The 15,717-nt window shown below is 46.6% G+C and overlaps 1 protein-coding gene across 3 annotated transcripts in view; it reads right to left on the minus strand.

The window, feature by feature from the left end:
* The window catches only part of NSD3 (nuclear receptor binding SET domain protein 3), a 30,455-nt gene extending 15,260 nt beyond the window's left edge, over positions 1-15,195 (minus strand). For all 3 annotated transcript variants that reach the window (XR_010607531.1, XM_065651553.1, XM_065651555.1), the window contains exons 1-7: positions 14,850-15,195; positions 7,836-8,563; positions 5,569-5,637; positions 4,969-5,128; positions 4,393-4,547; positions 3,091-3,594; positions 2,161-2,284 (exon numbers count right to left, since the gene is read on the minus strand). Coding sequence is in view for 2 of the 3 variants with exons in the window: in XM_065651553.1 (XP_065507625.1) it covers positions 2,161-2,284; positions 3,091-3,594; positions 4,393-4,547; positions 4,969-5,128; positions 5,569-5,637; positions 7,836-8,519 (1,696 nt within the window). In the remaining variant the exon portion in view is untranslated. The remainder of the gene's footprint in view (positions 1-2,160; positions 2,285-3,090; positions 3,595-4,392; positions 4,548-4,968; positions 5,129-5,568; positions 5,638-7,835; positions 8,564-14,849) is intronic.
* Between the last annotated feature and the right edge of the window lie 522 nt (positions 15,196-15,717).

Genomic DNA, 15,717 nt, shown 5'->3' on the forward strand with positions numbered 1-15,717 from the left:
AGGTTTCCATTATACGATTCCTTCTTTTTTGGAGGTACAGCAAGATGTTCAACACCAAATCAACAGATCGAGTAACAAAACCAAGACTTTTTCCTCTTTTGAATGTTTTATTTTTAAATTCAGTTCCAAGCTCTTTGCCAACTGGTGCTGCGGTTGCAGACATGTTCTGGTTCCACAGATGGAGAGATCAGCTTCAGGACAAGACACCAATTACAGAGCAAAACAAAAAGCTGGAAACCAGTTTAGTGCGAACGGATTTTCGTAACACAGCTCTCAAGCAGAGTCTTCACTTTAGGTTATTTTTAACCAAATAGTCCATATCTTTGGTGTTTATGGGAAGGTATCCACCATCAACTTCTTGAACTAAAACAAGCTAGAAATTTCAGACACAAACCGCAGCTTCCAGGTTCTCGCTCCGACCGTCAGCTCTGTGGGGAGCAGCCCCTGCTCAAAACCGACACAACCCAGGGGCAAGAGCCACGCTGTGCCAAACCTGAGCCTCAGCTGAGCGTTCCCAGAGGTGAAGAACAACTCCGCACAAACAGAAGCAGGAACCGTGATGTGTTGTTATAATTAACGAAAGCAAAAAACAAGCTTGTGAAAATCTTACCAAGGAAAACAAACTCAGGTTAATGAAGGTTATGATGACATTCCAACAGATGAAGTAGGAGCTACTGCTTTTTGACAACTAAGGTTCCGAAGACCTTTCTATGCTGCAGAAACTGCAAAAAGGGCACACTGAAAAACACGTACGCAACACTGACCACCATGTGCAACTTCCGAAACCAAGCACAGGCTTTGTACAGAGACCCACCGCGTCACCTCTACAATGCTCCCATCGCGTCTTCACGCATATTTTGATCCCAAGGTTCAGGACGGATCTCAGCCCAGCAATCCACCTCACTGCTGGCCAGGTCAGTCCCTTGCAGCTGCACCTGGACACCACAGGCACTAGGAATTCTCACCGTTGTTCTCTCATTACGAGATCTCAAGTTACAGAATTCTTTTCCTGGCATTATGGAACTCTGCATATCTAACTGCAGGTGATTAATAAGGAATCCCAGAGCCATTCTGTAAAATACTTTACCGTAAAGGTATTCTGAAGTTCTGGTGACCTTAAATCTGAAAAAAAGACTTCACAGTTATGTTCCAAGAGAGGGGACCAGTAACTGTCTGGACTTTGGAAATGGCTTTGAAAGTGACTGTTTGGAGTGTATACAGAACGAAAGCTCATACACTCTATAGGGTGTTATCAGGTGGAGTTTTACGTATCCAAAAAACCTAAGAAAACGAAAAAAGAGAGGCTCAGAATTCTCAACCCCAGTGCCTGAAGAGCCATTGTGAAGGTGAAGCCTTTAGTTCCCAGCTCAGAAAAACAAACCAGTGATCACCTCTCCCGCTGCAAGGCAATTCAAGTGGCAACTGTTTGAAAAGCCTGAAGCAGCTACAGCAACTAAAACTGGAAAGAAGCAGCACTGTCGACAGCGCCAGAGGAAACCCCGGTCACACCAGAACATCCGGAGAATGAGCCAGTGCTGTAAAGTCCCCAAATACAGTCCAGAAAACCACATATAGAAAAAGAAGCCTACCTAAAAACTAGACAAGTACAGAAACCGAAGTATGTTTGCAGAGGACAGTGATCCCATCTACGTTAACCACTGAGCCGTCTGACCTGGAATCTCATTTATTTCACACTTGTAAAGAGAGAAATAACCAGACTGATAGTTAAAGCGGAAGTGACACTTGGCAACATTATGAGATTTTTTTTTCTCAAGAAGGAAAGAGGGCCTTTAGCATGTACACTGCAATGTCTTCCATTTTTTTTGTTTCAATACCATAAGCATTTCTACATCCTACTGTGAGAGATAATCAAGGTGTTCTGCTGCAGCCTACAACTTACTTTTACATACCCAATGTAAAACTAAGTATATCTGAGACTATAGCAAGGACATGGTTACAAACACAGCAACAAACACGCAGCAGTTTATGGATTTCACATGGCCTGTACAAAACCTGTGGTTGAAAAACAGAAGTCACTATAGGGACTGGAGGAACTCGAAAAGCGCTTAGTTTAGGATGATTCAAAACTGTCTCTTTTCAGGAACCTCCATCCTTTCACCAAAGGAAAAGTTCAGCCAAGGATTCTGCGACTCTGCCTACCTGTTGACCCTGTTGTTTCAGGAGAGGACACATTTTGCACCGCTGCTTTTTCATTTCTCTGATTTGATGAAGAATTAAGTTTGTCTTGTCCTTTGACGCTTATTTCTGTTTTGTTACCAACTCCCTTAAAAAGAAAAAGAAGATTCTCTTAATCTATTGATGCATGTGCTGCTAACAGGCCTATTGATCTACTCCTACGTCTCACAACAGCAACATCCAGCGCTCTTCAGCGCACCACGTACACACGAAGGTCTCTACTGCTGAACTGCTTCCTTGCAGAACTTTCCATCCCTCTCAGTCTCCCGTTATACACAAGTGAAAAAAAAATTCCAGTGACTTCTCTAAACGTTACCTTCTCTCTAATGCTTAGGATGAAATAAATACCCTCCAGGTAGAGAGGCAGAAGAAGGAGGCAGAGAAATAGTCCTAAACCTTTTCCTTACACTGCCTGTGAGAAGCTGCCGTGCACCTGAAGGAAGCCAGGAGGCAGAACTCATTGTAAAAGTCTGTTACACAAAATGGAGTTAGTACTTTTTCATGCATTATTAACAGTTTTGTCATCTCATCTGTTTCCCACAAACCCATTGATTTTGAGATGTACAGAGAATTTCTGGATTATTTCAATTAGAAAGCTGAGAGTGAGCAGCTTTAATACTCTGAATGTGTTATGAGCAAAAGTGTGACCATCTGTGGGGAGCTCCTCTGCCACCAGTCAAAATGGTTAGTGACTGAGACTGCTGGATGCACTGAAATTAAGAGTTCAGTGCACTAAAAGATTCTGTTCTCACACTTGTGTTTTGATCCTTTCATTGGAAAAATTCAATGTAAACCGTTTTGTGAAACCCTGGTGGACACAAATTCGAGCTCCACAGTAAGACAGACTTGGGAAAACTTCCGAACAGAAGAGGAGTCACTATGCAAAGTACATACCTTAGTGGAATAAACAAACTGATCGATGAGTTTTCCATCCCCGGCAGCATTCTGAAGGGCAAAAACCTGTTCAATTTTAACAACCGGAGACATGTTACATTTTTGAAGATCCAGGTTGTGCATGGTTATTGAAGCTGGTAAGGATTTCCTAGCTGCAGCTGTTTTCCATGCGATTTTCACGGGAGGTGGCTCCTCTTCTTCCACACTCGACTGCCTCCGTTGGCTTTGTCTTCGCACCTCAGCACTGGAAGGCGATGCCGCTGTCACGCTGCCGTGTTCTGGCTGGGCGTTCGACGCTGGCTTCGGTCGCCGGTTCTTCTTGGTCTCTGATTTAGAAGCAGCAGTCTTTTTGGCTTTTGACAAAACCTCCTCTGGCTCTTTGTCTATATAAATGAAGGTGTACTGTTCTATCCTTTCTTCCCGAGTCATTTTCAACGCTTTCTCAGCATGAGCAATACCAATGTCCCACTGAGCACGCTCTCTTTGTGGCCTTGGTTTGCGAATCTTAAGGAACAAAGACAAGCAGCTAATTACACTGAAGATTTTGCCACGTATAGCACTTAAAATGCAATCCTGAGGTTCTTTAAATCTCTCAGGCAGCAGATTTAAGTTTGCTCTCCATTTACAGGGTATTTTTGAGAGGTGGATAGTGAATCTCCTGATCAGAGTACAAACAGGATCATACCACCATCACAATTAAAAGCATCTGCCCCGAGTTACATTTCGGTAAAGACAAGCAGAGGCAATATTCAGGCCGGTTATTCTGTTATGAGAAACAGAATTAATCCTAGTTTAAATCCCCTTTACTTTCCTATAAACACTCTTTTCCCTCCACATAAATATTTTGATTAGCATAAATATTGACTGAAGTAGTCCATTTACCCAGTAAGGAATTCCTGTGGCTAACACTTCCTTTCCAATAAAACAAGGGAAAAGAACACATCCACTAGTATCAGGGGCTGGAAGAGTGTCTTTTAAAAACCGTATTTTCCAAAGAACAGGTTAGTAGTGAACACCCAGGCACCATTTTTATTCAATATTCTAATCCAGATGTAAAATTCTCTCCAGTGCCCAGAATGACTACCATCAGGAGGAATCAACAACGTGGAGTTCAGCCTTTTCGCACAAAAGTCAAAAGAGTACGGAAACACTTTAAGTATCTTTATGAAAAGCACTTTTACCAGTGAAATGCAGACAGCCCTTTCCAGGGCAAAGTACTGCAGTGTTTCCGAACTGCCCCACGACAGTTTTGCTTCCACAGGCGCTGTGGGTAACCCTCTACGCAATCAGTGCCCGTCATACCTTCTGTTTCTCAGAGTGGTTGCTGGCTTGCTTAGCAGCCTCAGCCAGTAACTGCTCATACTGTTTGTGTCCCTTGTACTCCCGAACCCGCTTCTCGTGCACCCACGCCCGCTCCGGCTGGTTGCTGAAAAACTGAACGTGGTATTCACGGGCACCTGAAAACGAAAAGTTCTAGTCAGCAGTTTTATTGGTAACACTCTGCTGGTTTAGCTTACGCTTTCCTCCTCCACATTGTTCAGTTCAGTTCCTGCAGGTGGAAATACCTCGCTTAAGTTCAGAAATAAGATGGGCTTAGATTGAGAACAGTCCAGATAAGTACACCTTGCCCACACGGAACACCCTCACACCTATCAGTGTCCTCATAAATACACTGACTTGAGAAAAGCGGGAGCCCAGTTTGCACAGGCTCATCTGCAGAGGTAATTTAATAAGCATTAGTTTTATACATTTCAGGAATAGCCCTGGTTAGCACACACGCAAGCAGAATTCATCCTTCAAATGGAGTTCCAAGATATTCTTCATAAAGGAACAACTATAAACACTTGATATATTCTGGCGAAGATCTTCCTCCCTTACCTCTTGTATTAATTTTGGTATGAACATCAAGCTGTGGGTCACATGAAACCATGCAAGGCCACCACGGATACGTTCCCACCTTGGACCAGACCAGATCGCCAACCTGAAACTTGATGTCATGGGTGACTTGTGTTGGAAGAGAAGGCAAGAACTGCTGGACCTACAAAGAAAACGCAAGTTTAAAGCCACAAAAGGCAATTTAGTGCACTCAGAGATGCGCACGCTATCCACAGGGACTTGTTGTTCTTCTTTTGAGTATCCCTGATGTTTGATAATCTAACAGGAGATAAACATTTCTTTGAAATACGACATGAAGGAGCTACACACGGCTGGGATTTACACAATATACTCACTGACAAACCAAGACACGCAACAACCACCTCCACCAACACCCCAAAAAAGTTTCTGCTTCATAAGTTAACTAAGAACCTCGCTTTAGGGATAAAATAAAGCAATAAATAGGATGAGAGATGTTTTGATGCAGTAATGATTTCAGAGAAATAGCAACTGATTTATGTGACAAAGGATCCATGTAACAATTAGTCCAAAAATAGTAACACACTAGAAGTTCCAAAAGTGTTAATTAGTCTGTGTACTAACCGGGGTTTCCTCCACCACTGTATCTTCTCTTGGTCTTTCTGATACCACGCTAAGCCCCTCACTTGGTCTCTAGGAAACAGGGAAGAATGAAGAGAAAAAAGGAAAACAAACACAAACAAGGTAAGGGGACAGTAAAACAAACAAGCATAATATTGAAACCAGGGAGAAAAAATAATTCACAGAAAGGCAATCATGAACCCAGAAAATATGAATATGAGGGCTCCTTATGCCCAGTTCAAAACACGGTAGCGTAACAACCAAAAAATACCTTTTTTCCCTACACTATTTCCATTACCATCACACCTACATACAACAATGTTCTCCTGTGACGGGTGATAGAAGAACGTCCACTCAGGGACAGTAAACCCAAATATCCTTCCACTAAATTAATATCCAGCTTCAAAGAAACAGAGAAGATGACGTGAAGGATATCCACAGTAATGTGATGAGTCTCACTGTACACCAATATATAACTACACTACTAAAATAATATTAAATATACAGTATGAAAATTTTAAAATTGGTGTTAAATTGCATATAGTTGACAAACATATTTGGAGGATCAAAAGCCATCGTGAAGGCCGCGGTTGGCAGGGCAGGCTGAGGCACGGGCTGTTCTGGCTCTGCCAGCAGGATCCACACCGACCCGGAGCCACCAGCACCACTGGGGGGGCCGGGAGAAGGGGAGAGGTGGGTCAGGAGCAAGCTCACAACACAGAGACCAGACATCTTACTATGGGAAAAGCCGTTGGTCAAAGGAGCAAAAGAGCAGCAAAAAAGGGAGTTGGACACATGCAGTGAGAAACTTATAACGCTGTTAATCCAAATTATACCTAGTACATTTAAAACAAAGACCCCACGTTAGTCAATATTGCATGCTTCTTCAGCTCAGAGAGACTAGGAAACACACACATAAACATCATTTAGAACAATTAAGGTCAGTAGCTCATTTAGAGCTGTCCGTAGAAAACGATCATTTAAGACTGACCACACTAGTACTTGCTGGGCAGAAGTCATTCCTCCTGGTCCAGCGGCATGCCCGGCAATGACTCCTGCCTCTCTTTAGCTACCGCAAGTTTGTGGAACTCAGTCTTAAAACAAGCGTTCAGAGCTGAAAGCCCAACGATGTTTTTGTAACACTTTCATTTCAAATCAGCATTTCAGGTATGAACATCCCCCTACAGCCACTGAGTTTCCACAGAGCTTAGAGTGTCGCGCGGAGGGAACAACCGCACGTCACCCTGCTTCATGCAGCCACGCTGAGGGTGTAAAACAGCTGAGCCTGTACCACAAGTGGCGTTTGCTCCTGGTAAGATGAGTCTAAGTTACAAGTCTCATAGCATTAATACTAAAGATGACAAAAGGGTACATGATGAACCTAGATGGAGATGAAATCACGTAGTGGAAAGCCAAACGGTGGGAGGATGAAACTGAGACTGCACTGGGGAATTCATACCGAAAACCACCAGCTCAAAATCCTGTTTGTGTCAGAGTGATCTGCTGTCTGAAACAAGGGTGAACAACATGCAAGATTTTATTGTAACACCACCTTTTGGAAGGGAAATGGAAGCTACAAGGAGGACAAAAGCAAGGCCAAGATTCCTGGTGAGTTCTGGACAACACATATGACTCGGAACTCGGAAGGTGAGAAGCAAAGTCCTAGTTCAATCTGGGAAAGCTCAGGACACAGAGATTTTTATTCTCGTGATGACCAAGTAACACCAGCCAAACAGAGGGACAGGCACAGCTAAAGCTTCAAGAGTAGAATCAGAGCCCCATGTCTTCCATTAAAAGTAATTACGACAACAGCACATCAAGCATGCGAACCTGCTATAGCAGGTGAGAGTCCTGATCCCTACAGGGCACATCTCCCAATCTTCCCCAAACCAGGTAGGACCGAGGGGTTCCACAGGAACCTCCAGGAAACTGTGGCACGGACTCGAACAGCCCAGCCTGAGCTGGGCGACTTCTGTCCCTGCCGGACACGACGACTTCCCTATTCCTGACAACAGCACCCCCTCGCCACCCATTCCCGCAAACTGAGAAATACAGACACCAGCATCACAGAGTTGCCAGCAATAAGCAAGTGAAAAGGAAACAGAAATAATGAAGTGGCTTAATAGCAACCTAATAGAGAGTATCTGACCAGTAAACAAAGTTTCAAGACTAAGTATGTATACAACCAAAAGAAAGGAAAAGCACTACCAGATACATACTCCATCAATGATATCAGGTATACAGATGGCTGAAACTATTATTCCACTTACATTTTGTTCCTCTGGTTCTAATTTTGGAATTTTGTGCGACTTTCGCTCTTCCGATCGGGAAGAGTCATGCTTGCTACTTTTTTTCCTTTTCTCTTTTCTCCCTTCATGTTTCGCCTTAGCATACTCACTGGCTTGTACTTCATTTAAAAGGTCCCCACACAGAGAGGACTCAAACAATTCCCTGCCGTTCTGGATAGTTTTGGTTATTTTTAGTTTGATCTCTGGTGAGCCAGTCTTCTTTGGAATCACCGTTTGCAAAACTGAAGGCGGTGGTGGAGGCGGTGGCTGTGGAGGGGAAGGTTTCTCCAGAACTTCGTGTGGCCTTGCGTTCGAGTTTTCCATTTGGTAATACTCCGGGGGACTAAAGTTCCTGACTGTACCAAACCCGTTGGCCGAACCGTTGGGGTACTGGGCGTATGTCTGGTACTTGGCGTGGGGCTCATACATGCCGATGGCCGGGGGGTAGCCGTTGGCCAGGGGCGGGAGGTCCTCGGGCGGGGGTGGCGGGTACTGGAAGCCTTGCTGCAGGGCGGCTTCGTACGGCGTCTGGCCACCATCTTCAGCAATGTCACTGCTGCCATCGAAGGCATCCTCTTGGCGGATGTTGGCGGAGTCAATGAGTTGAGGTGGTTGCTGAATTGTGTTTCCCATGATCCCTTGCATGAAAGAGAAAGAGAAATCCATTGTTCTGCTCCAGCATCCTTAGCTTTCCCTCTTTCTCATAGGGCCTAAAGGTGAGGGAAAGGAAATAAGAAGTCAGTGTCAATCAAAAGATAATTAAGCAAATTAAATTGTTGAGAAAAAAAGATCCAAAGACCAATTTCCCCCTCTCGATTCAGTAGCCACCTTCTCATGGATTTAGAGAACTGTCCTACTGAATCTTTAAAAAAGGCTACTTACACATTTTTGCAGAACAGCTTTTTTACATGACCACCTTCTTTTTTCCCCAAGACATTTAAAGAAATGTTATAAGTGCAAGTGCTTAAGAACTATGAGCTTGAGTGTTACCAAGTCAGAATAACAGTGCCTGAATCCCAAGCACTCTCTATAGCCCTCCTAGCCTGGCACTGGGATTATCCACACACAAAGCAGGAAGGCAGCAGACTTGGACCCTCGGGCACACAGAAGATACCAAGTTCTCTTGACACCACAGTCAGAAAACTGAACAAGCCAGAAAAAAACACAGAAGGACCACTCAAACGAGAGAGAAACCTCTTCTCTGCCTCCTCACCTCCTTGCCAGAGCTGGAAACAGATGAGCAGCCCTTTGCCAGCAGGAGACCTGAGCCACGGGCAAAATTAAAGCGAAGAAGAGGTCATTCCACCTCAGCTGCCGGGAAACCAGCCTTGGATGGAGTTTCCCAACCTCTTCCCTCACCAGAAAAGCAGAGCAGAGTTTGCAGCCATTGGCTCTCGGCAGCCAAGCGAGGAGGGTTATTCTGCTCACTCCCTGCCCCCTCACCTTAATTTAATATTAAACACTTAGGGCTCAAACACTACATGGTTCTGAGGGAAAGAAAAATAGCCTCAGCATCAAAAGATCTCCAAAACTCGAGGTTATTCACAGAATCAGGTTACAGCTGAGAAAGCTGTCATACACTCTTTCACTTTTCCATTGCATATTAAACCAGCAAAATCAGACTAAGTTGTATTTCCAAAATTCAACTACTGGTTCAGAGAAGGCTTTTGCATTTACCTAAATAATCTCAGTGGTCAACAAGAAGAAATCTAGAGTGATCTGAACTCCAGGTAAGAAACGCAGGTTTGCTTCCAAGCCAGATCACGTTAGCCCTTCCAAAGCAAACAGAGCCCTGCGTTATTTATTCTGTCTTGGTGTGGGCACAAAGGCGGGTTACTGTGCCCTCTTGGCCAGGGTTTGAAATGGCATTCACACAACCCACAGATACTTCTCATAGTAAGAACCTACACATAACCCTCCCGCACCAAATTCTCACCCTCCCAATGCAACAGATTTCACCACCTTATCTACGAGTTTCCAAAACACTAAGAGCACTTCCCTCCTCTGAGATGGCAAAAAGAAACTGAAGTTATAACAGTAACAAGTAAGAACTTGACCAGAATTTTGCTCTGTGCTTTGTGGACTTGATCCTCAGATTATACTGATGTTTGTATTCATCTTTCCTGCTCCGTGCAATCAACTGGGGGCACATGTGCCATTGTAATTAAGCGACTTAGGGAAAAAGCTTCCTAGCACAACGCTATGCAGCAACATTCACTAATTGCAGTAACTTTTACATCTCGTGGCTGTAAAACCATCCTGTCTCTCCAGCAGTTCCCTGCACACCAGCCACAAAACCAACAGCCAAGTGTCACTGTCAAGGGGACAGGACATGGAGCAGGATTGCGTACCAAGGTCAAAACCACAAACCACCACCCACACCAGGAAGAGGAAGTGGGACTGTTTGTACTTGTATTTACCAACTAATTGTTACTTTACATCTGCCAAACTGAAGAGCAAACAACAGGTTTCTCACACTAATAAGAAACTGCAGCCTGGGCTGCTTTTATCTGGGCCTAAAGCCCTGTTCCTCACAGCAGAACCTGTCGCAAGGCCAGAGCACCAAGCCACGGCAACACAACAGGCTCCTCGTCATGGCCATGGCTATGTGGGTCTACAGAAGGTGCAACACCTTACCAACCAGCCAGCGAAGTCCTCACCGACACACAGACACAGAATGCTCTTGCCAGGACAGCTGGTTTTTCCCAGAAGGGCTGAAATAAGGTGTAGCAGCAAACCCGCTGTTTTGCTAGTGTTGAGCAGCAGAGATTCTCTGCTGATACCTTGGTACAACTGTCCCACCTACGTGGCATGAATGAGATCCAGACACAGCACTAACAGAACCCAAAAGCTGCACGACAGCGGCTGGTCGGCCGTCAGCGTGCTTCGTTTTGGTACAGGACAGAAGTTGTGGTTACTGAACTTCAGAACACCCTACTTACATTGGATTTAGGAGTTACCGGTAAAAGAAAATAGTTTTGATGATTATCTTTTTTAAAGAAACTCCTTTCTGAAGCTCGGTTGTGGAAAACAATCTCCACACCAGCCTAAGCCCATGCTTCATGGTCAGGACAATCTGTACACCTGCCTCATTCCCTTCTACCCAGCCTGCAGCAGGGATCATTGCTTCACTGAACTGCTACTCCCCGGTCTGAAAACACAAGAAGTTGTTCTCCTCCCACAGAGCTCACATCATCGAGAGCTTCTTCCTTCCGCATCTTGCGCTGTCATCACGGTTACCACACCTGGATTTTCCACCCTTCTTCCTTTCCAAAGTCCTGCGTGAGTTTGTTCATGTGTCAGTCACCACCCAGGGCAGCATTACAGCGAGAGGGCAGCCCAGGAGCTGCCCAAATAACAGACCAAAACAAGGAATCCTCAAGGATCCGGAATCCCAGTGTTTAAACCCAAGGCAGGAGTACTTTGTAAAGTCACTCCCCAGCATTAATGCAATGGGAACCCCATTGTCATTGAAATATCAACGGGCTTGAGAGAGTCATCCCCACCTCTTCTCAGCAGAGGAAGGTTACCTAAACCCACAATGAATGTGATTCGCAGAGACACCTGTCGATCTTGCAGAAAAGTATTTCAGAATAAATTCTTCACACTACAACAGAGATTATTAAATTATGGTATCAGCCTCCCGCAAGCTAGAAAATTCAGCTTCCAAATATGACCCACAACAGATACCACACTGACACCTCATTGGAACTCAACCAAGAGATAAAGGAACAATTTAATTATAGGTTTATAGGAAGTGGATACGTTACAGCAGTTGAGGAACAACTTGAAATCAACGATACCTTCAAAACTGCAACTGAATTTCCTAAAGAGAGAAAAAGAGCTTGTTGTGCAGAGCTGGGCAGGCAGCGTCCTGTGCTCGTCTTGTCCCACAGCTGAAGGATCTAAACCAGGACTGCTCAGACACTGGGACTACATGTGCATACTGAGCAAATATTGTCATGCTGCCCGTGGGAGAGTCACAATTCAAAGTACTAAAGGAAAAACTAAAAATATAAGCAGCGCAAGATAAGGTAGGTCAACCTACCAGAGTTCTTACAGTGACCTTTCTTACTTTAACACTAAGTCTGTTTCACTTCCCATCCCAAGCTCCTTAGCTTGACCGAGCATAACTCAAATAAATCAGTTACACCTTCAACAGTGAGTGCCCAGTCATGGGAAAGCTTCAAAGAAATGAGGAATCCCCTGGGTTCATGTTTTTTCACCAACAATCACACTTATCTAAAGCCATTTTTAACATGACTATTTTGTAACTGCACTCTCAGAAAACAAGACACGACGTTCTCTAATATCACTTTCATGATGCAGTAACTAACAACCGACCTCTCAGATTATCAAACAATTCTGAACAATGCTGATCCTGTTTGGTGAAAGCTTTTCTTCCTCCCAAAGAGGGAGTTTCGTAGGTTCACACAAATCACAACAACATGGTAGGACTTCCCTATGAAACACACAAACCTGCATCTATCTGCTGTGTTATTGCTCAATCAGGAAGAGCTCAAAAGAAGTGAGAAAAGATACGGTAACTGGGCAATGTGTAAGGGAAATTTCCCAAACATCAGAAGCACCCACCACTATTCATTGCTGACCAGGAGCCAAGGTAAAAACTCCCAAGCACGAGGAGGGGGGACCGTCTGCAAATGCTGCTGGAGGCAGAACTCGGAGAAACTGCCCGGACCCAGCCAGACACCAGTGCAGAACAATGGCGCTTTCCCCACTGACCGAGAGCCGGGGGTTTCGTGCACCTCCTGCCCAGTGCCACCAGCTGACGGACCCGCTGGGACCAGCACAGAGCCTGCTGATGTGACACTGTGGCTGTCACCGCAGTGATGAGCTGACACAGCACCTACCCATCAAAAGCATCGCATGCACATCTTGTAAACTGAGTTTCCACGAAACCTTTCTGAATTAATTTTATCCTTTTCTGTTGACAACACCCAGGCGGGCAGTTGGGTTAGCACCCGTTAGACAGCGAGTATCTGCTGTGAGAACAGAAACTGCCCCACCGCCTCACTGACTGAGCTGGAAAGCAGCAGCTTGAGTCAGCCCTGCGTGTTCAGTGACGCTGCCTCGGCACCCCAAGATGGACTTTCTACCAACAGCCTTGAAAGCAGAAGTTCTCTGAGCACAAGCAACAACCCAGCTCACACCTAAACCAGCGAGACTCCAAGATCTGCTCACTCCTACCACCCCGTCATTCCCCGAGTCACCACACACACGTTTACTGCCATTTTCCGTGCTGTTCCATCCCAGTGTGCGCCTGTACCTGACCTGTGCTCATCTCAACGTCTGACCCGGGCAGTGACTGTTCACTCTGCCCATGTTCTACCAGCAGCTGTTTGACTGGAACAGGCTTGGTTGGTCGGGAACAGTAAGTGATGCAATCAATTTGTGTTGTGTTTCCAGCTGGAACAGGGCTTTTGCTGAAGTCCAGCAAGCACACCTGCCTCCAAACTCCTCACTAGAACTCAACACACCCATGCTTCTCCTACAGTCACGTCAAAAATCACCTGGAGGGCACCTTTACCACCTGTAACAGCATCCCATGGCGTTTGAATTATATGAAGTGTACACAGAGATAAAATAATAATTCTTACTGATTCCTGCATTCAGTATTTACAGTCTGCTTTGCCTCATTTTATTCTGGGTGTCCTAAGAAATCATGCATGGAAAGTTTTGTTTACACATGTTAAGACAATGCCCAGTTTTTCAAGAGCATGTAGATTCACTAGCAGAAAAGTTGTAGCCTGTGGATTTCTACTGACTTAGCTGGACCGAGCAGTCTCCTCTGGCAGACACTGATGGTGAATCAGAGGCCTCCTCACAGACCTTAAAGCATGTGGTAAGGCTGACTGCTTCCCTGGATACCTTTCTAAAGGCGGTTTGTTGGTTTATTTAGATGCCAGAAGAGACAGTCATGTCTGTAATATGATTTTGATAAGGCCACTTTTAACAAGTTTCCCATGGTGACATGGAAAGAAAACAACTCAGACAGTGACAAAGAAAATGCTATGCATTAAAAAGAAAAAAAAAAGTTGCTTGTCTTGAAAATGGGTTAAAGAGTACTCATTTGTTGTTAGAGCCTCAGGACTCAAACTGGAAGCATGTAGGAAAATCTTTTGTTTTTCAGGGAGAGTCACAGATTGACATACACATAAAACCAGCAGCAAGACCTTTGGCAATACCAAATATTGTAACCAACAAGACATGCTTTCTTGAATCAAAACTAGTGTAATAGCTGCAATATGTCTCACGTGAATCACTTCAAACTCAGGCAAGCTTGCTGAACTAAAAGATGCAAAACATGGTTGTATTAAAACAAAACATACAGTCTTGGATCAACAAATTGAACAAAAAATTGAACATCTTAAACCTGTACTAATGTTGTTGAGTGTATCGACAGTCAAGGAAGAGCAGAGTGAGGCACAGAACAAAGTAGAGTACACTGCAAGAGGACCTCAAACCAAAATAATCCAAGAAACAACAAATCTTTCACTTATATGCGGTTCTTCAGAGCATGCACTGAAAACGTTTTTCTCTGAGAAGCCGATAGGACTGCTGTTCGGTTGCGGAGGCAGCGGTGCCCGGTTTCAGGAGAGGAAGAGCACGGTGCCGACTCCAACCCCATCCTCTCCCCACCAGAAGTGTTGGGGTATCCGAGCCCGGCTCCCCCGCTAGGCCCCTCCGAGCCCCGGCCGCTCTCCCCAGGAACCCGCCGCGGCAGAGGCGCCGGGGCCGCCGCTCCCCCAAACCCAGCCCGTGGGGACAAGCGAGCGGGTCCCGCTGCGCGTCCCCGCGCCCGGCCCCGCCACCCGGCCGTGCCCGCAGGGTGGGCTCGGGACGCTCCCCGGTCCCCTCCTCCCTCCGCGGGGGCGGCCCCGGGGGCCGCGTCGCCGCCGCAGCAAACATGGCGGCCGCGGCCCCTTTAAGCCCGGGCGGGCCGGCGCCGCCGCCCCCGCCGCCCGCCGCCCTCACCTTCAGTCTGTTCCATTCTAACTGCCCCCGCCGCGTCCACCCAGCCCAGCGGAGACAAAGGCCGGCGGCGGGGGCGGCGGCGGCGGGGCCTCCCCGCCTCCTCCCGCAGCAGCAGGCCGCGACGGAGCCCCGGCCTCGATTTCCGCGCCCCCGCCGCTGGCGCCGGGCTCCGCCCCGGGAGGCCGCCCGCCCCACCACCGCCCGCTCCCGGCCGGTGCGGCCAAGGGGAGGCGCTCGGCGGGGCGCGGGCGGGCGCGGGCGACCGCTGGCGGCGGGGGAAGGCGGCGCTCGGTGCCGCTCTGCCCGGGTCCCGGCCCCGCTCCCGCGCCCTCCGCCTCCGCCCCCCCCGCCGCCGCCGCGCAGGCGCGCGCGGCGCCCCGCCCCCGCCCCCCATTGGCTGCTCCCGCCGCAAGGCACGCCGGGGGATGTGGTCCCGGCGCTGCGGCCCCGACCCGCTCTGAGCGGCCGCGAGTTCAAATCCCGCGGCTCCAAAAAACAAAACCTAAATTCTGGTGGAAAGCCTCGATCTGGCTCCTGAGGTTGGATCGAGAAAGAAAACGTTGGACTCAGGAGTTTTGAATCCTGTTTTGGCTGGAAAATTGTGCACTGAGATGTTTGCAATTAACTCCCCTCCTCCACAACCTTCAACTCTTCCTCTTGCAGAAGAAAACGCAACCGAAGCGCACACAATAAATCTTCCCTGCAGCAAAAACATTAACGTGCAAGGGAAAAAAATGAAAACAGCAAGAAAAGCTCAAGAGAATGGAAAGTAAACAAGATGGGAAGATAAGGCGACGTCTGTTACCAGAAAAAAAAAAAAAGAAAGTTGGACAATAAAAGAAGAATTAGGTAGAGAGACATGATCCAA

This window comes from Caloenas nicobarica, chromosome 25, assembly GCF_036013445.1.
Source record: "Caloenas nicobarica isolate bCalNic1 chromosome 25, bCalNic1.hap1, whole genome shotgun sequence".
NCBI lineage: Eukaryota > Metazoa > Chordata > Aves > Columbiformes > Columbidae > Caloenas > Caloenas nicobarica.